The sequence below is a fragment of the Pieris napi genome, chromosome 14, assembly GCF_905475465.1.
Source record: "Pieris napi chromosome 14, ilPieNapi1.2, whole genome shotgun sequence".
Taxonomy (NCBI): Eukaryota; Metazoa; Arthropoda; class Insecta; order Lepidoptera; family Pieridae; genus Pieris; species Pieris napi.
Window position 1 is genome coordinate 563,458 of NC_062247.1, and position 21,496 is coordinate 584,953.

Here is a 21,496-nt window from a genome sequence, read left to right on the forward strand (position 1 = left end):
GACTTGTATAATGGCAGCACCAGTTGCGGCACGTCTAAACCTAACTGCTTCAATTCCCAACTCTTCTAGCCTAATCTGGCCTTTCGCTTCTTTAATAGCCTCCGCATATGTTACGCCTTTTTTCTGAATTTCCGCCGGGACAGTTACAACAACAGCAGCTGTTCGGGGAGTACGCAGTCTTGGCTTTTTAACTGGTGCCTGAAAACCTGTTACAGTTGGTTGAGCTAACACAGCACCTGACCTTTCCCTTTTCTTCCTTTTCCTTTTCTTTCTTTTCCCAACAATCAACCAATGTTCCTTAGAAAGGTTGGAAGCCGATTGCAGAGGCGAGGGCTGAGTAATAGCAGATACCTTTCCAATGGCCAATATTTCCTCTCCTGCAATTCTTTTATTATTCTTCTTTTTTGAAATAGAGGATGGTCCTTGGGGCAAAGCAGTAGATGCTGCTTGCACCAAGCTTCTACTATTCACCTGTCTATTATCCTGGGATTGACCTGACTCAAATCTAGGGGGCCCAACGACCTTGCGTCGGTCCGCGGCTAGAGAAGGTCTTAATACAGGTGCAGGATTAAGCCTAGGCTCTAGACTCTCAAACCGTGCATTTAATCTATCCCCGATACGGCGCATCAGATTTGCCTCAAACTCCTCGAGGAGAGAAGGAGTGAGCGGTGGCTCCTTTGAATTAACTCCAACATGTTTCCGAAGATCCGTCATATCCTGCTGGAGTATCTCAATTTGCTTTTTGAGGCGCTCGTTGTCTTCACGCAGAGATCGAGTTTCCTCAGAAACTGAACGTTTAGCAAGCACCCCAATATCCTTCCGCATGTCCGCAATGGCATTTTTAGCCATATGGACCCATTGTCCTTTGATATTGGACGATTTTGTGGCGACCTTTTCAACAACTCCCAGGCTAGCCTCAATCCTCTTTACTAAATCCAATGACATATCCTCGCCCTGTTCCGACACCAAGACAGAAGATAGAGTACATTGTGTTTCTCGAGCTTTAATTTCCAAGGCCAAAAGCTCTTCTTCCTCGCGAGCCTTTTTCTCAGCTCTAGTTTCTTTCAACTTGGCAGATTTATTAGCAGGAACCGGATCCACATTCTCGCCCTTAGTGGATGGCCGACCTCTGCCTTTACGCCGCGTTATCTTTGAAGTCGCCTCTCTAGCGATATCTGAATCAGTGTCAGCGACTTCTCTGAAACGCTTCCGGGAGCTCCAAAACCGCGATGAAACTGTCAAAGACTCCCTTGCTTCAACACCTGAGTATGTGGAAGAATCCGACATCTCAGGGCACTCCAACATAATATCACTGGGGGGCGCTGGCAAAACAAACTGATCGCCCGCCGTTGCCACTCCAGCCTCCTGCTGAGCCGCATCACACGGCATCTCCACACTAACATCTTCTTTTGATTTGGTTTTTTTGTTTATTAGATTATTTATTGTTGTCATTTCATAAATTATTTTCCATGGGGGAAATACACAGTCCACCCAGGTGGTGCCCCCTGCACCTAGGTAACCCTTATACCACTCGGAGGACGGGTGGTATCCGAGGGCTGGCCGCTAGCGACTGACTTTACTCACCAGCCACCTGTAAATACAGGTAACCGACACCGCACAAAACCTACAAGGCGCCCCAATGTCGGGAATTTAAGGGTTTTTTATTGAGATTTTCCTTTCTCTCAGGGCCGGCCAATAAAGGCAAGCCCCCCTGGCCACAAGCATGCCGCTAGACATGACAACGACACACGCCGGAGGTAACAGGTTGCCCGACGGAGAGTCGAAACCCACCCAGAAACTGCTTATCGCAGTCACCAGATCCGTCGCGCCATTGACCTAGAAGGTCATCTACAATATGCAGAAGCTACTGAGCATTACAAATGTAAAAAGACACGCAAGCTCTTCATCAACTCAACGCAAAAATATGCGCTCAACACCGGTCGTTACCGATTCAAAAATTGAACCGGGGGCACGCCCTGAGCCCACCAGTTTTGGTCCACGCCAGTTGGATGTCGGAAGTCCAACCGGTACCCCCGCGGGCGAGTGCGAGGACCCCTATTCGCCACCTGGGGTCGTGATCTATGGAAGTCTGGCAACTCCACAAGTTTCAAATACAGTGTGCCAAGAGCAATGCTCTTGATATTCACAAACGCCAGTTATACGAGCTGGCCTTTAAAGGCTACTACAAAAGTTCGGTCCATACATTTCCCCAAGGTGCTGGCTTACACCCCAGATAACATGATACACCAAAAACGCTGGCTTTGCAAGCCGGCCATCCCACGTGCGAAAATAGATGACGCACACCTTCCCTCAAAGAACACTACTTCTACGTGCTTCACGCGCCTGTTGTTCATCAAGTTTCTTCTATTTAAAGAAGCCTACTGAGAACCTTCCCATCGGTCCAATCGGCTTCCCTAAAGTGCTGGCTTGCACTCCAAGTACTAGAGCCCCCCCGCCACGTCAAGGCTTGGACCTTGGGGGGGAGCGTTAAAGGGTCACTGCCACAGGGTTGCAACTTTTTAAATTTGTTTTAATTTCCTTTTCATTAATTTTCGATTATTTTTATTATTAGTAAGTAGGTTAAGAAATTTGTAATGTTTAGGTTTTAATAAACGATATATTGAATAAATTCCTCAAGTTATAAACATTGGTTTTATAAGAATATAAGCCCTGCAGTTTATCTATCTCATTTTAATCTCGAAAATAATAGGTGCCAAAGACAATTAAATTCACTTAAATATCGTGGGGGTCACTCTATTAGCTATGATTAGCCATAAATTAAATAAAACAATGGCCTACGCATAAGATGAAATTGTGTTTTAATATTTTGTTTGTTCTATTATATAATTAAAAAACAAGGAAATTACCTGTGTATTGGGTTGGAGTGCTGCTGATATGGCATTTTGCTGCGCGGCTGCAGCTGCTGCCGCCGCCATGCTGGCTCCCAGAGGACCATATGCCGCCCCGTAGTACCCTGACATCGCTTGGCTCATACCTCCACTTGCCATACCTATTGCAAAAAAAGACTTATTTGTAATATATTTTTTATAATCTTATGGAAGAAAACTCTACTATAAACATATATAACTGCACTTATGAATATTTCCTTATAATTATGTAAAATATAGGAATCATGTCTTGAACCCAAAACCAACATATAAAAGCAGGAAGAAATGTGACTTTATTTAGCAGTAACAATTTAGTAATTATTAATTGTCGTTTGTTTAATTTCAGTTTCCTTTTTTTGTCTATTAATGTTCTTATGTTTTTTGTTTCATAAATTTGGTTTATCAATATAATATGTTTTGGCTTTGTAAATTGCTTAAGTGTATTCTTATATAATATGGATGTGTGTTAACTATAAGATACCTAAATGTCTGTAAGGAAATCAATCAAACATGCTGAAATGTGTGCACTAATTCAATGAAATCAAATCAATCGCTACACAATTAAACCAGGATAATTTCTCAAAACAATTCCAGTTTAAATCTTATTCAAAATGCAATCCATTCCGAAGTCCATTCACCGTGTTGTTTGCCAAGACAGCTTATGGACAGAGGCATTCAGTGCCACAATAGTAAGGCGAGACCTCAGATTTGAGCACCAATTAATTATTTCATTGTGAACTGGACCCTCGAGTGCGATTAACGGCCAGTTCCTTGGGTGTTTATTAAACACAGTTCAGGGTTTGATAGTGTAGAGAAGGGTTTAATTAACTTGTTATGGGAGGATATTGTTTGGATTAAACAATATTGTTACGACTTAAGTATTGTATGAAAGTCCAACACATCATTTATTATGTTATATCTACAGTATATATGTTAGCATGACATGACAATAAAAAATTAAAAAGTAAAAATAATAAAATGATTACATTTCCAATTTTATACAACTATACGCTATTTAGTAATGCGATTACTTAAAAATAAAAGTATAATAAAATAAAATATTTCAATTAATTTATGTGATTTTAAGCATTTTGCTTGCAACTAGGCCGTCTTGCTCGCTTATGAAACAAACAAATTAATATATCCGAGCAAAAATGTAATAATTTATTAATAGTAGATATTATTTTATACTTTGATGCGTGATGAATATTTTGTAAATATTAAAGTACCTAAAAAATTACAATGAAATAATGATAGAATCCAATCATTAGCTATATCATATATACAGTATAGAATAAATCAAATAAATACAGTACAGAATCGAATAAATCACTTACGTAGTCTAAGAGCAATTCAGAGTTTTTGATAAAAAACCTTCGAAAATGAAGCCTTGTCATCTATGACACATCAATGTCCCACTACGCATTATCGCTCTTCCCAAAATTTTAAAATATTACACCCTCTTGAATATAATTCTCAAACGCTAATATAGTCCGTAAATAAGCTGGATAAAGCGGAAAATGCTGTGGTCTCGATAAAAAGGGACGTTTTTATTATATTTTATAATTAAATTCGTTGTCATCCGCCATTCTGTCTTCATCTGGTATTGGCGTGAATAACGATGAAAATCTCCTCGAACTCGAAGAGTATTATTAATTTAGAATTTGAATTTATTTAATTAACCGATGTCAATAATATATTTGATTTATTTTCGTATTCAGATGTCAAATCGAATTATGAGTTATGAGGTGATTGCATGTATTTAAAGTACAATTTTGCAACCATTTTACGATTATGTTTTTTTTTTCTTTTTTTACATAGAACTGGACAGACGATTAGCAACAATCCCATCTGGTGCTTTGTGAGATACTTTAACTTAAGGTGCCGCATTAAATTAAATTGCATTGCACATTTTTAATTAAATTAAATCTGATTATAACATGGTGCCATTAAGGAATGTTAAGTTGCATTTAACATGGTCTACCATGCACCTGGAACATGAGATGCCTATTTAACCGCTGCTTAAATGAACCCATATTAAAGTGGCTAGTTCCCCTGCTTTGCTTACAGCAAGAAATGTTTGTATTCGAAGTATTCTTTACTAGGTTTAAAAATAAATACTACAAATTTATACGTAGAAAATCTTGCCGTAAAACCTATTAGATTTTCAATTACTACCAACAAAAAAGTACGCAAACCCCACAAGATTCGATACACCCTCACTAACAATTTCGGCCCCCAACTTGGACACAATGGGTCCATTTTCGCCGGCCGCATTCAGGTACAATAATGACCAGCTTCCTACTATATGTTAATACGTAAATATAGTTCGCGTTTATCGATTCGGAAAAGGTCGCGAAGGATTTCCACCGGGCTTCCGGCTTCAATGTGTTAAATTTCACGGAAAAGTGGTCATTTTCTGAGCCGTCAGGTGTTTTTTATGCTATGGTGATTTGTGAGGTTCAAATGGAAATTTGCTTTGTAAAAAAGGCACACGTAATGATCTAAGATATAAGTTTGCAAACACAACGCAAAACTACATAAGACATAAAATTACTTAGACAAAACTAATGGAACAAAGCTAAGCAATTAAAACATCAGTAAACAGTGAAAGGCGCAATAATAAATCTATGATGAACTTATTTAAGACATATCTTAATATATATATTTCTTGTGTGCGTGTGTATGTGACTGAACTCCTCCTAAACGACTGGACCGATTTTGATGAATTTTTTTGTGTGTGTTCAAGGGGATCTGGGAATGGTTTAGATTCACAAATCAGCCCGGCAGATGGCACTGCAGTCGGTACTTTCATACTTTGCTTAATATCCTAATCGCTTTAAATATCATGCAGGACAACGTCTGTGGGGTCCACTAGTTATATATACATACTAAAGTTCGAGTTTATTTATAATAATCATCAAGCATAAAGTATTTACAACTATCTTAACCTACAAAGTAGTAATAAAATAATTAAAAATGTATAAATAGAAAATTAAAAAGTTCGGTCCCTGTGGCAGTGTACCTTTAACGCTGGCAGCATTTCCTCGCTGCGATACTTATTCGTTGAGCCAGGAAAGCACCAGCTCTGGGGTCACCGGTACTATCTACTAAGCGCTAACTTAAATCTTTAATGATCGCCTGTGCACTTGAACCCCACGGGATACATAGTTAGATGTATACTTACTAGATTTAATACTTATTAATGATTTAAATCTAATGTAATGACTGTATCCATAGAGTCGAGGGCGCTAAGTAAGACTCTTGAATGTCAAATACGTGCTTAGCCTCTGAATCTTAACTTAAGTAGAGTAGCGGGTTTACTATAATTTATATAATTGTCTTTTTATAACATTCCTATTTTTTCGAATACTCATAATTACTCGTAAAAAGCCTTTAAGAATAACCTTAAAGACTGGCGACAAACCCGTAAGTGTTCATGGCAAACTTTTATTATAATTCAATAACCACATTGTTTGCCTCGTGTCCCATAAAAAAACGTGACCGAAGTTTTTCTCTGCTATTATTGGCTATAATTAAGAAATTACACAAAGTCAAATAACGCTAGAATATTTTTAGTAAGTATCCTTATATTGTACGGTTTCTCCAATTACCCTTTCCCTTTGATATAAAAGGGTCAAGTACGAGACAACCATTTGTGTAAGATTTCGTTGAGATTAAAAGAACTTTACTTTGAAATGAGGAAACAATATTGAAAATAATAATTTTGTTTTATACAATTACAAATTGTTTCATAACTCTTTAGCGAGGTTTCAAAAATTATTACAGCTAGCACATATCCATATTTTAAAAGAAAACACTTAGACAATATACAAACCAAAAACAGATTACTTTCATAAAGAAAATATTTTCATATATATGAAACAGAAAACATAAGTACATTAATTGACAAATAAGAAGCTGAAATAAAATTTAATATTTTAAATAAAAATCTAAATTGTTACAACTGCGAAATAAAGTCAAAGTCTTTTCGCCTCTTAAATTATTTCCTTGCATCCTCTTTGGTAAGATTGTAAATATAAACATCTTCATAATTTGTGCCATAGCTAAAACCCGAAACATTGGCGAATTACCCAGATAATTCGTGTTCGTACGAGGCACATGCAATAATTGCGAATATCTTGCGCATTCTGTGGAGGCATTCATAGAGAACGTGCTATCGTTGATGATAAAGTAATCGTAAAAAACCTATATTAGGATACCGTAACCGTCCAGCTTTTGCGTAATCCATTTCGATTATCCACGCCTAAAACATCTCAACAAAATGACGGTGCGAAATTTCAGCCATTTCACACAAGCACCCCGTCTGACGAAACTAACAAACCGTGCTTAAAGTGATAGATTAGCTATGCTTCTGCAAATCACGCTATCATAGTTTACCCTAACTACTTAGAGGCTACTAAAGAGCGGTATCCTTTACTAAGATTTGGGTAAAGATTTATGCTTAATCAAGATTTTAGTTATCTAGATGATTTTTATCGCTCAAAACTTTTTTTGAACTGACAAATACTTGTTAATTTGAAACAGTTTCAGATTATTTTGTTATAGGACATTTTAAGCTTGTTGTTAATATTATATTGTAAGCGAAAGTGTTATGTAATAGCCCATAAACTAAAAGTGCATTTCATTTCCGTAAACAACGGCACGTCCTATCTATACGCCGGCACGATGTCATCTGTCATATAAATGACGTCACGTGACCGGCAGCAGTTTGCCGCGGGGTGGGGCATCCGGTAACGCATACTATTGGTCACTTCCGTTCTACCGACATTATGCTAATGATACAGCAATTTTTACGAAGAAAAAACATTTTTACGTTTTAATTTTGTCACGGAAAGAATTACGTTAATCTAGTTTTAGATTGCGAAAATTGAGGTTTGATTTTATCAAAACAGTAGCTTGGCACGGATTTTCATAACTTAATTTGTGAAAAACAAAGCCATTTCATAGCGAAATGTATATACCGAAAAAAACTTTATTTTTACAATGCTAGGTATTGTTTGCGCTTCGTTGTGTTGAGAAAAAGCGTTAAACGCCCAAGACCCGTATTATAAATTGTCTCAAGTCATACTTGTCTTGAGCGCTGTCAAAAATGTCATAGTAAACATATTTGACAGAGTTTTAGTCTGATACTTGTACGAGAATACAAGCGTAAGTGTACGGCAACAGAAAACATAATTGAATCTAGTCCGTTGTTTAAGATTCAGCTCTAAGTATGACTCCCAAATGTCAAAACATTTTTACCCATAATGTTTGCGAACATTTAGTTATTTACAAATTTGTCAACAAATTTTACAAACGAAGGAAATTCAATATGAAATTTATTATCTTTTTATTGTAACACGATGAATTAAATGGCCATTTACTTTATTAAATTAGCATTGTCAACCGAACAATGAGGCTATCATTTGCGTAGGTGTAACAATACAAACTAAACGTCTATTTCGTTCTAATAACACCTGTGCATATACAAATATAGCAAAACACATAGTACAGTCGATGTGTATATACCCAAATAATATCACAAAGGATTTATTTTTACCAATTTGTAATGTAAAAATTATCTATTTGATTTATTGATATTTAGAAGCGTGGAAAATGCGCTATCATGCCTATATATTATATATACTAACATATATATAGGAAACATTTATGTTGTTATCTGCGAATCTAAGATCGTAAGTTTAATGAAACTAAATAACTATAATCATGAAATACATAAATTTTGTCTTGATTAAGCCTAAGTGGGCAAAGTAAAGAGCAGTGTTGGCCTATTGGCTTCAGCGTGCGACTCTCATCCTTGAGGTCGTAGGTTCGATCCCCGGCTGTGCACCAATGGACTTTCTTTCTATGTGCGCATTTAACATTCGCTCGAACGGTGAAGGAAAACATCGTGAGGAAACCGGCTTGCCTTAGACCCAAAAAGTCGACAGCGTGTGTCAAGCACAGGCAAAAATTATAAACAAAATCTCTCACACACACACAAACACGCACAGACACACCTATATTTATAAGTATACCTAAGTAATTTTACTAGGGAAGGTATAGTTCAATGCTATTATTACTATACATTTGGTTTCATATTTTTTTAAAAGCTATGGCTATCTTAATAAAATAAATAATTAAATAAAGAGATGCAATCTGGGATCACGGTTAAAAGGTGGTAGTACCATTGATTATTATAACAATACTCAGTAGTAGAAAAAAATTTAAGATTGTTATGAATTGTCAAAAAAAAATTTTCAATTAAAAATTATATTTTAATTGATCATTTTTTTTCTAATGAAACTAAAGGAATTCATCAAATATTTGGGACGGTCAAACATAATGAAACATACTTCAAGCCTTTGTGTTGTGTAAGCAACGTTTATTAATGATATAATTAGCATAAAAATGAGAATATATGTCGCAATATATAATATTAATGTTTGTTATTAAAAAATCAATAAAGTTTTTCTAATTTATATGGTTTGGCTTAAGAGTATATTACGAGTATTTGCAAAGCTTTTTTTATTCATATTGGTATTTCATCGCCTTAAAACGGCGGTGAATTTCGTGGTCAGTGAAAATATTGAACACAAGAACAGAGTGGCTTACTATGTTTTAGTAATAGAGACTGTAAGAAGTGTTATTGGACATTTCTATGTTAAATATCATAATTAGTAAATAAGACTTAAATTACTTATTATTCTTAAGTTAGGCTAGATCATAATGTTCCATGATGTCACATTGAAGAGACAATGTATTACAAAAAATATTAGTATAGTACCTACAGTAGTAAATAGCCTTCATCCATGGTTCAATCTTTTCTTTTTATGTAATAGACGGCAAACGGGCATGACGCTTACCTGATGTTAAGCGCGCTGCCGGAATTTTAAGAATTGGTACGCTCTTTCCTTGAAGGACCCTAGTTGAATTGGTTCAGAAATACTTCAGTGGGCAGCTGGTTCCACATAAGGGTGGTGCGCAGCATAAACTGCCTTAAAAACACTCAGTTGTGGAACGACGGACGTCGAGGTGATGCGGATGGTATTTTGCATTCTGCCTAGACGTCCGATAATGTAACTCAGCTGCTGGTATTAGACTGAACAACTCCTCTGAACTATCTCTGTACCGCAGTTTCTTAAAAGTGTGATTCTCTTTCTAATAAGTTTTGGTAGACCGATGAAGAAGGCTATTTCCTAAGTCTTAAATGACAGTAACTAAATACTGTTTTGAGAAAAGTAGAATTTTAAATAAACGAATAATTAAAACCTTTTTAACTGAGAGTTAAAATAACCACAGCGCCATTTTGTTTACAAGTGCCGTTACGCAAATTAGTGGCGAAAACATATTAATTTCGGTCAAATCACCCCAAGAGGCCAAGTGTGTTTCCACCCTAGTGACACGTGGCGTCGTGTGTCATTACTCTTAACTGAGCTTTTAACTGATTTACATAAAGAATGTATTGATTATTTTTAACTTTGATGACGATCAAAGAACTGTATTCAGAACTTATTTAGTTCTAATTAGCAGTTGTCAAGTAGACAATTCTTAGACACAGCTGTGCAATACCAGTAGATACTTCTTGCGCAATCAATATTTGTTCCTATACTGAAAGTCAGACAAGCTTTATTACATCCAAAAATATTAGACACGAAAGGCTGCTAATATCCTTTGATGAATAAAAGAGTCATAAAATTGTCTCCTCCATACCCCATTATTATATACGTAGAACACGCAGCATATAAGAATTCTTCGTCTTATAGTGTCATCTCGTTTCGAAGGTTGGTGATCATTATGGCTACTATAATGTTGGATGCTGCGCTTCTGAAGAATGACTTTCTTGACAAAGCTGGTGCTTTGACCAAACCATTGTCTCATTCTACCAGCCACTGCGTAATTTTTGTATTACGTAAGACGTGTTCGAAGTATTCAAGTTCTCTTTTCTTATCCGTCATAAGCACTTCTTTGTTCTTCTGCATACTGTCCAGCACGGTTGTATTTCGTATGCGGTCTGTCCATGATATTTTAAGCATACGTCGAACCAGCTCAGATCTCAAACGCTTCCAGATGTTCACGCATTTAAGAAGAATTAACCTTTTATTTAAAAGCGAATATGAGACGTTATAATAATTAACTTTTTAGTTAATGTTTAACCAAGAATAGATCAATTGGATTGATAAACATTTTGAGTATTTAGTAATTAAAATATTTTGTATTGACGACTATATTGTACCGATGACATCTACCAGCAATTTACATAAACCCATTACGTAATCTCAATAAACCACCCCAGGCATGCAATTAACTTGAAAGCTACTTTAGTGTGTCGCGACCCTTAGCTAAGGGCGTCGACACACGTGTCGGCAACGCCCACCGCAGAACCGCACTTTGACTAATCACTATTATAAATCTCATTTATATGAGAAAATACACAAAAGATTGGACATAGATTTTTTAATGTTCTGTTTTTGAAGCTTAGTTAATAATAATAATAATAATTTAAAAAACCCCAACATTATATCGTACACTTTAGTTTTTTTTGACAGACTTGAGAAGAATTCCACCTGATGTAAGTGAGATGTGGCCTATTGAAGGGTACGCCTGTCCAAGAGATGCTTGTTTAACTGACGCTTCAACCAAAAGTCCTGACGATTTTAATTGCTGTTTCTTTACATACTAAATTTGATTTACGCATCTATTGTCAGTGGTGATTTTACAATATTCAAGGTATAGCCTATTTTATATATTGCCTCTACAATTGTCATGTCCAAGATTATTTTTACAATCCAACAATTTCGTTGAAATTGCACGTAATATAATGTTAATGGGTTGGATTTTTGATACGCAAACCGTCCAGTTCGCAGCCTCCTCTCAGTCTACTCTAGAATATGGAAGTTTGCTATTACAAATTTACAAGTGAGAGGGTAAAGTTTTGGCAAAATTTGTTGCAGACTTATATCTGTAAAACATCCAAAATCCATTATTTCGCTTCCCAAATTTGCGCCAAAAATCTGCCGCCCTAGGCACCAGGCTACTCAGCCTGCTGGTACATCTGCCACTGTCTATTGTTTAAGAGACACACAAGCTATAGTAAAATACAGTTCACAATGAATTGTTCAGTGATCGTTATAATATATTAGTACTAAATAAATCGACTAAAGAAGCCATATTTTTTCGTGAGTAAAAAGTGTTATAAAGCACCATTAACATAATAACAGAGTCCGAAGCGAAAAATTCAATAACATATACCCTTTACATCCTTCAATAGCCACAATCGCATGTAATAACCCCTAAGTTTGACGCACCCCTAAACCCCATTGTCACCTTTGACAGTGAAAACTGTCAACTGTCAAAAGCAGCCAAGACGGTTTAAACTATGCGTTCCATTTTCAAACGCTTTTCATATTTGGGATCTTTTGTGTGCACTATTTTCATTGTGTGTGTGAACTATCGATTATTGTACAATTCCATTAGGATTTTATGTTTTCCATTTTCAAATGCGTCTATTGTCCATAGACTATATGACTGATCAAAGTCGCTTTGTATATGTATATGGAGCTTCGCCTGTTTGTGCTGTTTACTAAGAAAGATATGACGACGAATTTATTATTCTTGCAATATGAGTACCTATCTTGATGCATCTAAGTAACAGGTATTGCCTAGATCTTTTAACAAAACATTTAAGTGCACTTTTCACGAATAATATTTTCAATACATCTTAAAAAAAAATTGTATCAGGAGAAACGGGCAGGAGGCTCACCTGATGTTAAGTGATACCGCTAACCAGGACACTAACACAGAGCCAGAAGGCTCGGAAGCGCGCTGCTGGCCTTTTAAGAATTGGTACGCTCTTTCTTGAAGGATCCTATGTCGGATTGGTTCGGAAATACTTCAATGGGCAACTGGTTTCACATAGTGGTGGTGCGCGGCAAAAATTGCCTGAAGAAACGCTTAGTTGTGGAACGACGGTCGTCAAGGTGATGCGGATGGTATTTTGTATTCTACCTTGACGTCAATTTAAATCACGAAAAAATACGTCAGTTTAATTATCATTACCTACTAATAATCTTCTAGTGTGAAAAATTTATAAAAATCACTTTCATAGTTCAACAGTTTATTTCCTTACTTTATAAAATTGTAGCTAAAAATGTAGGTTTGCCAGTAGCTTACGCAAGTAATATATTTATGTTAAACGGAGCTCCGTCAGATTATGCAATCCCAATAGTATGGCTGGACAAAAATCGATGACATTTATTGAGTAAGACGGTCTGCGAATCATGAATTGCAGCCGAATGGCACTTGTATGCAGATTATAGAATATTTTAAGTGTGTAACAGAACAAATTATTTAAAGAATTATAATATGAAGTGTATGTATGTATAATGAAAAATATATTTGTCTATTTTGTATTAATATTCTAGTTTTAAATGTAACCCTTAAGTTGCATTATTAAGGAAAATTTAGATACTGGCAAGACCAAGTATATCTAACTACATACAATTTCATACCGGGCTTATAAACGCTATGAAAATTAAATAACTTATTCGGCAACAATGTACGTACCGCAATAAAACCTACATTGTTGTCTCGATACTCTATTATCTTTAGTCATTCGCTAATATTAGCTGTGGGTTTACAACGCGTAATGACAGTCGATCGGACGATTACCGCCAAATTACCGTTCTAAACAAAGATGGCCGCTGTTACTGTCAATGTATATTTATACCAACTATAAAATCCTCAAGTTTTTTAGTCTCATCAACGGTTAGTTTAAAATAGAGTTTAAAAATGTTGTAGTTATTTTAAGCGTTAAGTTGTGAATGTTTTAATATCAATTTTATACTTCACATGAAAGCACTCGGGCCAATGCAAGGATTTTATAAAATTTTCTTTTAATACTTGACTTTGTTATTTTAATACAAGCCTTGACTTGTTTAAGCTATCGCGGAATATGCTTACAAGGAGAATGAAGAATATACACGTACATACTCTCACTATCACACCATCACACAACACAGCCAAATTAGATATTACTTACTTTTTGTATATGTTATTCCATCTTTGGCTTTATGTTTAGTAAATTTGTTTTTTGTTCTCTATAATTTATGTAAGCTGTAGGAATACGAAATAAATACATTAAATAATTTCTAGAACAGACAAGTAATACAACTCACCAGCTCTAAGCGCATCCATAGGCACACTGGGGTATGGTATCGAGTATGGGTAGCCCTCCTTTCTTAAAGTCTTGGGTTTTCTACGTGGTCTGTATTTGTAGTCAGGGTGTTCTTTCATGTGAATCGCTCTTAGCCTCTTTGCCTCATCTATAAACGGTCTTTTCTCGTCCTCTGTGAGTAACTTCCATTCCGCTCCTAGGATATAAAATATTAATTAATTCATTTAATTTATATTACAACTAATAATTTGATTCAAATCATTCGATACGTTGAGTCCAAATTATGTAATACATTTGCTATTATATACGTTTTAAAGTTTATTTATTTGTTTATAGGTAGGTAATCAGCTACACATATACATATTATAAAAGAAAACACTAGGCAATATACAACTGCAAAATAAAGTCGAAATCTTCCCGATTACCAAAATATTTCCTCAATCTTTGTTAAGGTGGAAAATGTCTATGATAATTCATTTTAATTTAAATATGTTGTTAGAGAAAATAATGTTTATGAAATAGCTGTAAGCCTGAAAAACAACACATGGTTCAAGTTACTATATGATAACAGACAAAGCAAATCTATATGTTACATTGATTCAACATACTATTCTTTATATCATACAGCAACAAGTATTAAACTAATCCATCGAGTCAAACAAAAGGCAGTATAAATTCTCATTTCAAACTATAACAACGACAAAATGAGAAAAGTAATTTGCGCTAACCATTCTCCATTGCAGCAACAATGCCTTTGAATCGATACAATAATCGAACGACCTGTCTCCCAACTCGATTCAAGAGAACCAACCCTTTGTGTCCCCCCATTTATAGGAGGCTGTATTGATACCGTGGAGGGGACCGGCCATTGAAACAGACAAGACAATTCTGATTCAGGCGGGTATAAAGCGAAAACAATGTCGCCGACATAGAAAGGAACAATCCCGTCGAAGGACCATCCGCTCTCTTGTTCCGTCCCACGCGACCGCACGCAAGTGTAAGCGAGACGGCGACAACAATGGCGGAAAGCGACGCCTAATGACGAATTTGCGCTTTTCATTCCGCTACAGAAGTTTTTCCCGGTTCCTCATTATTGCTGATACTTGGGAGGGTATTTCGTCTTTTGTCGACGCGTTTCGATAAGAATCGTATTTTGCTACTGTTATGTCAAAATCGAGTCCGTATACCTTGCTTATTTCCTGTATGATCGAAAGTTTTCATGTATTTTATTTAATTTTATATACAACGATTTTCAATTTAAATTATGTTCTACCTTTTGCGTTCGCAAGGAATTCAAAAATTTTTGTTACAACGATCTGTGGCGAAACCGGTTTACTGGTTCACAAGCTATTAAGGACGATAACGATAACTAAGTATAACGATTTTAATAGATACGTTTTGTGAGTCTGTAGATACGTTTTAAAGTTTTAAAATGCTTTGATAGCAATTAATTGAAATAAAAGTCTTATACAAAGTTGAGAAATGTCTATTTATCTCGTAAAAAGCATTTTCTAACTAATATTCTTTCATGACAATACTCGGTTTGCGACTAAGAAATTTTTCCCCGTCTTTTGTGTCTCACAACAAAGACTCTTACAATTGTAATGTAAATACAGAATCTTAATGACATTGGATGCTATTAATGCATGCATTTGCATAATAAATACGTTTTCTCGAATAAATTACTCATTGTTTTTAGTGGTGTTAAGTTGCTAATTTGTACGACGTTTACGAAATGCAACAATTGTCTGTTTATCTGTAACATCTATTACTTGTCGTGGTAAAATTTATATAGCCTGCATTGTTGGCATGTCTTGAATGCTGTAGTCGAGTTTTTCATTAAAAAAAAAACCTCTTTTTTCAATACTCGTTTCATCATCGGACGTCGAGGCAGAATACGAAATTCCATCTCGACGTCCGTCGTTCCACAACTGAGCGTTTTTTAACTGAAGTATTTTGGAATCAATTTGACTTAGAGTCCTTCAAGAAAAGAGCGTACCAATTCTTAAAAGGCCGGCAATGCATTCGCGAACCTTACCGTGTGCAACTCCTACGATTTTCTTAATATAAAAAATTACCTCGTATTTCAAATAAAATAATTAAATAATCATAAAAATGCCAACAAATTAAACCATTGATACGATTTTAATTAACAATCGCGCACGTGTCTTCAGTGTTGCCAACACGACATACAGTAATTATTTCCTGTAGCTAGTGAGAACAATGGCAACATTGAATAATGATCGCACGCGGCTCCTACTATGAAACACTTAGGTACTTGAAGAGAACAAAGTGAAACGTATAAGGTACTAATACGTTTGTATGCAATTTTTCACCAATTTACTAAATATTGTTGAAAAATACTGAATATAGACAGAAAAATGTTACTACTTGATACATTTTATATAGTAGCTCATAATAATTTAAAAAAAATCAATATTAAGGGCCTATGTATTATACTTTTATACTATATTAGTTATATTATATTAGTAACTTTTTTCTTAAGTAAAATAAAAAATTGGAAGTGTAATTTTTGTTATTTTTACTTTTAATTTTTTGTAACATTTACTATAAATATCATGTATAATTTATTATGCCGCAAAAGCTATCGGCCCCAAATCTTTTCTTAACATTGTACATAAATAGATATACTAAAATACAAAATGAAATTGGCCAAGTAGCGAGCAACACTGAATCGGTGTTGCAATACCAATTTATCAATGGCGTTGACAGGGTTAACTTCAAAAATCATCCCAACATGTTCCAATTAACAAAATTGTTAATACACAATGCTCTACACAGCTTTGTGGAACAATCGTTGAACAAAAACGATAGACAAAGCTCACAAGAGTCGTATGTAACGCGCGAGCGACAAAGAGTTTCCTCTCTGCCTTGTATTAAAACGTGCATTGTACTCGAAATCGGACGAAAATGCTCTTCATTACTCTGAAAGCCTGCGCGACAATGGGGGGAGGGGGGCGCGCTCACAAAGCCGAAGGAGCCCACCCTTTCGTCCGGAAAATTGAAATGCCAAGATGCTATTTGGGTCACGATTTTATTAAATTTTAATAGTATCTTTTGGCTTTTCGATATTTGGGTACCTACTATTGTTCTACTAAGGCGTTTTGAGGTCAGAAGGTTTGGACTATATTGCATTACCATCATTGATTACATTAGATCTTATGATCTAATGTAATCAATAACATAAATAAATATTACTTGTATAAGCGTTTTGTATAGGTAGGTCTCAAATCTAAGTCTAAATTTTCCATTCTCTCAAATCGTCATGATCGTAGAACAATGTGGGATTTGAAAAAAATCCAAAATCCCCTTTTTATCAGAATTGAATACTCCATTGACTAAATATTTACGGCTACATAAAAAAAATCCAGGTGTTTTAAATTTCAAATTAATCAGTCGGTAAAGTGACGGATTTAATAGACGCTCATAGAAGCATGTGATTTTCCTAGAAAACTGTGTAATTTAATGTTATTACTTTTATTTTATTTTAAAACAAACCCTTTTGTTCGCTTGTATGGCAATTTTCATAATAACAGATTATGAATTAAAATAGTTACGACAAAAACTAACATCATTATATTATTTTGAAATGGCTGCCTTGTAAAGTTCACTATTCTACGACTATGACGAAATTTGTAAACCCTTTAGGTATTCCAAGTCTTAAAACTATATATAACATTAAAAACACAAATATAAACAAAAGATATCGCGGCGATCCGTCACCCTGACGAAACATTCGAGTATATTATATTAATCTAAATTGTAAAAATGGTCCCAGAATTGTATACACTCAATTCTCGTGTCCATTGAGCGTTAGGTTATGTAACACAATCACAATTAATAAAGTATATACAACAATTTTATTCTTCAACATGTTATTATGTTCTCTCATAAGCTCTGAACAATAAACAACTTAAAACAAGTACAATTTATGGAAAGAATGCTCCGAAGAGATATTGTTTTAGCTTTATAATAATTTATATGAGAACATGAAGCTTCTAGGAGCTTTAAGTATAAAGCTAATGTAAAACGCAGCGGGTTTCCTTATTTTCATTATTATGAGAAATGAAGAATGCTTAAACGTCTTTTAGTTATTAAAATTAATTTTTCATGTCATTGGGTTTGGAACTTTTATTCATAGAGATTTATTTCCAACACACAAATATACAGTATTTAGATTTTTCTTACCCTCCATAGTATTAATAATAATAAATATTAAGAATTGTTACATAGAAAATTAAAACAAATTTATAGGTCTCTGTGGCTGAGTTTCTGCTAGCAGCATTATTTCGCTGTATTGCGATACTTATTCGTTGAGTAAGTAAAGCACCAGCTCTGGGGTCCTGGTGCTATCTTACTCTATTTAAATTAATGAAACGTGTAGTAATCTTAAGAAAGAAACATAATTTTAAAAAAAATTACAAAAGTTCCTTTTAAACATTTGTTTGATCCACGATCCACAATAAATGTTTAATTACATGCCATTTAAATAGTCTAACTTCTATTGTATATTGAGATATCATAATATTTTTGGACACAACAAATCTAATTAGAAACCACGACAAATCGGGCAACTGATCGGCCAACAAAACGCATAGCCCGAACACACCCGAGCGTAAAATATGAAAAAAAACTTTGTAACTGAAAGGCACAAAAGGCTGTAGTAATTAAACAACGAATGGGCCCTTCGACAACAGACGACAAGGTATAACAACAACTACAATAGAACAACAAAACAACAGTATTTTTGTGTGCCCCTGACAGAACTGGCTGGCTGCGATAAGCGGTGTACAAACCTATACAATATATTATATTCCTTTTTGATACATTCCTCTGACTTTCAATGGTTGAGTTTATGACTCATGACCAGGGTTCGAATACTGGAGGGCGCCAGCATTGTACTAATAAGAATATTCTCTATGGTGATTCTAACGAGAAAGCTGGACGTGTTGAATACACCTGTGCCGGATCTACATGTAATACTGTCAGCCTTGCCTGGTCCCACTCCTATCAGTCCGTCCCATGGGGCTATAAGAGTTGAAGCTCCCGAGGAATATCGTATATCGACAACACCCCATCGTTTCTTTCAGCATTCAACCGATGTATAATATATAACAAAAACGCATCGAAAGGTCGACATATAATTCCAAGCATATGGGTTTATTGGTATTCTATGCATGTATTTAAAGTAAATACTTCATTGTACATATAAGTAATTAATTACAGCGAGGTAATGCTGCCAGAATTAAAGATACACTGCCACAGTGACCAAACTTTTCAATTTGTTTTAATTTTCGATTTATCAATTTTTTTTTATTATTACTATGTAGATTAAGAATATTGTAAATACTGTATATTTGGGTTGGAAATAAATTAACATTTAATTAACTAATATAATACTTTAATGTCGGTTACATTTTTAAGTTATCTTTTCCTAATAGAGCATCATTGTGTAGATTATTGTAAGCCATATAAAAAGCCTTCGCCACAAAAACAAGATTCCGTTTCAGTAAATAAAAGATCATTTAAAAATGGCTCACAAAGCCTTCTTTAACTGAACCGAGTCATGGCTACTTATTTTGAATAAAAAACGTATCAGTTGCCCCTTGGATTACCCAATAGGAGGTTTAATTACCGAACAAAAAATGATACAAAAAGGTACATAAGGCGAGCGAGGAAAATCGGTTTAAATTAGAATCTAGCATATGTCGGGAGGGAATCGAAAACGGTTAATTGATTTTGTGTGAGGGTGGACACTGTATATGATTTGGAATATATAGAATTCGTTACAATAAGACAATTAGTTCGATGATTAATGTGTTTTTCGGTGTACTTTTGAAAACCTTCCTTATATTTTAAATGATGCCACACTTTTGACCGCTTTCGTGGCGCGGTAATACGTTTAGGATATATTCCCAAAAAATATGTTCTAGGAGCGAGTTCGCAGCAATGCTCTGCGTAGTACGTACTTTTCTTATTGACTCTATCGCATTGGCCAAGACTTTCGTACGATTAGTTTGTGAGATATAGTATTTTGAGTGAAGGAAAAGTTCCTTGACTGTTTGTTTAAAAAACTGCCTAAAAAAGGAATTTCGTGTGTTAATAAATCATTGCTTTTAGGCGTAAAATACTATTGAAGCCAAGGTTTGGCTTGATAAACATTATTCGGACTTGGAAAAAATAACGATCGCTGTTTAAGAGGTCGGAAAAACTCTTCCGAAAATTCACGAAATGGTAGCAAACACGTTGTAGTTTTTAATTTTTAGTTAAGAAGAAACTATATTACTATTTGTAGTATGGTTTTAATAGGAGCATAAAGCGATACCAAAATGCTAAAGTTTTAAGACGTAGCAGGTTTGATAAGAGAAAGCAATCAAACCGTGTACAATGCCCGCCCCGTCTTAATTAATATTAAGCGGACTAGCGCCGCCCCCGACACTTGGAGGGTGCCTCAAAATAAACATTAACATACAGTAGTTTTACGAACGATTATATTTATGATATGTTACCATAGATTTCTATATGGTTTTATATATAATTATAAGTTGGTTATATACTGACTTTTATATTAGTCTTCGAAAATTATTATGTTCAAAAATTATTTATTAAACATAATAATATAATCAATTCATGATTCATACATTAGAAAACCATAAAACTATTTAAATGTCTATATAATGTGTTCCGTCAACTCATTTTTGATACAAATGGTGCTAATGAAAGGTTTCTTATAACATTGCTTCCGTATTCTCCAGATTTGGCCCCCGGCGACTTTTTCCTGTTCTCAGACCTCAAGAGAATGCGCTGATGAAAAGGTTATCGCCTATTTTGAGGCTAAAGACAAATCGTACTATTAAAATGGTATCGAAAATTGTATGACCGCTATAATGGTTGTATCGCTCTCGAATAATCAAATCAAATCCTATCAAAAAAATTTTTTATATCTAAACCTACTTTTGCCCACGCACTGCAAACTAAAACGCTTAGCATATAATAAACATATATTATATTTCTAACTATAGTAATAAAGATTGTATTCATTAAATATAATGGTAAAACTATTTCATTATGCAACGATAGGCCGCTACAACGATCTCAACCCTAAATCAAATAATAAAAAAAAATAATTGTGAAGAAGTGTGTAAGAATTTATTTTATAATAAAAAAATCAATAAACACCTTTTATTAATGTAAACAACGAAAAGCTTACCAAAGGAGAGAATTAAAGCAAATATAATTAATTTAATTGTTTCATTATTTTTTAGTTATTTTTTTTTCTTGATTTAGATCGCGATGGTAACTATTTTTAAACGAGATATAGTCTACGTTAGTGCGTAGGTTTTGTAGATTTTTTAGATAGATACTATTAATTAACGTCTTTTCAAATGTTGTCATTATTAATAATACT

General features: G+C 34.8%; 1 protein-coding gene across 1 annotated transcript in view; it reads right to left on the reverse strand.

The window, feature by feature from the left end:
* Nucleotides 1-21,496, reverse strand: part of LOC125056051 (transcription factor SOX-21-like) — a 48,711-nt gene that overhangs the window by 12,844 nt on the left and 14,371 nt on the right. The window contains exons 3-4 of the mRNA XM_047658913.1: nt 14,069-14,263; nt 2,868-3,010 (exon numbers count right to left, since the gene is read on the reverse strand). Coding sequence (XP_047514869.1) covers nt 2,868-3,010; nt 14,069-14,263 — 338 coding nt within the window. The remainder of the gene's footprint in view (nt 1-2,867; nt 3,011-14,068; nt 14,264-21,496) is intronic.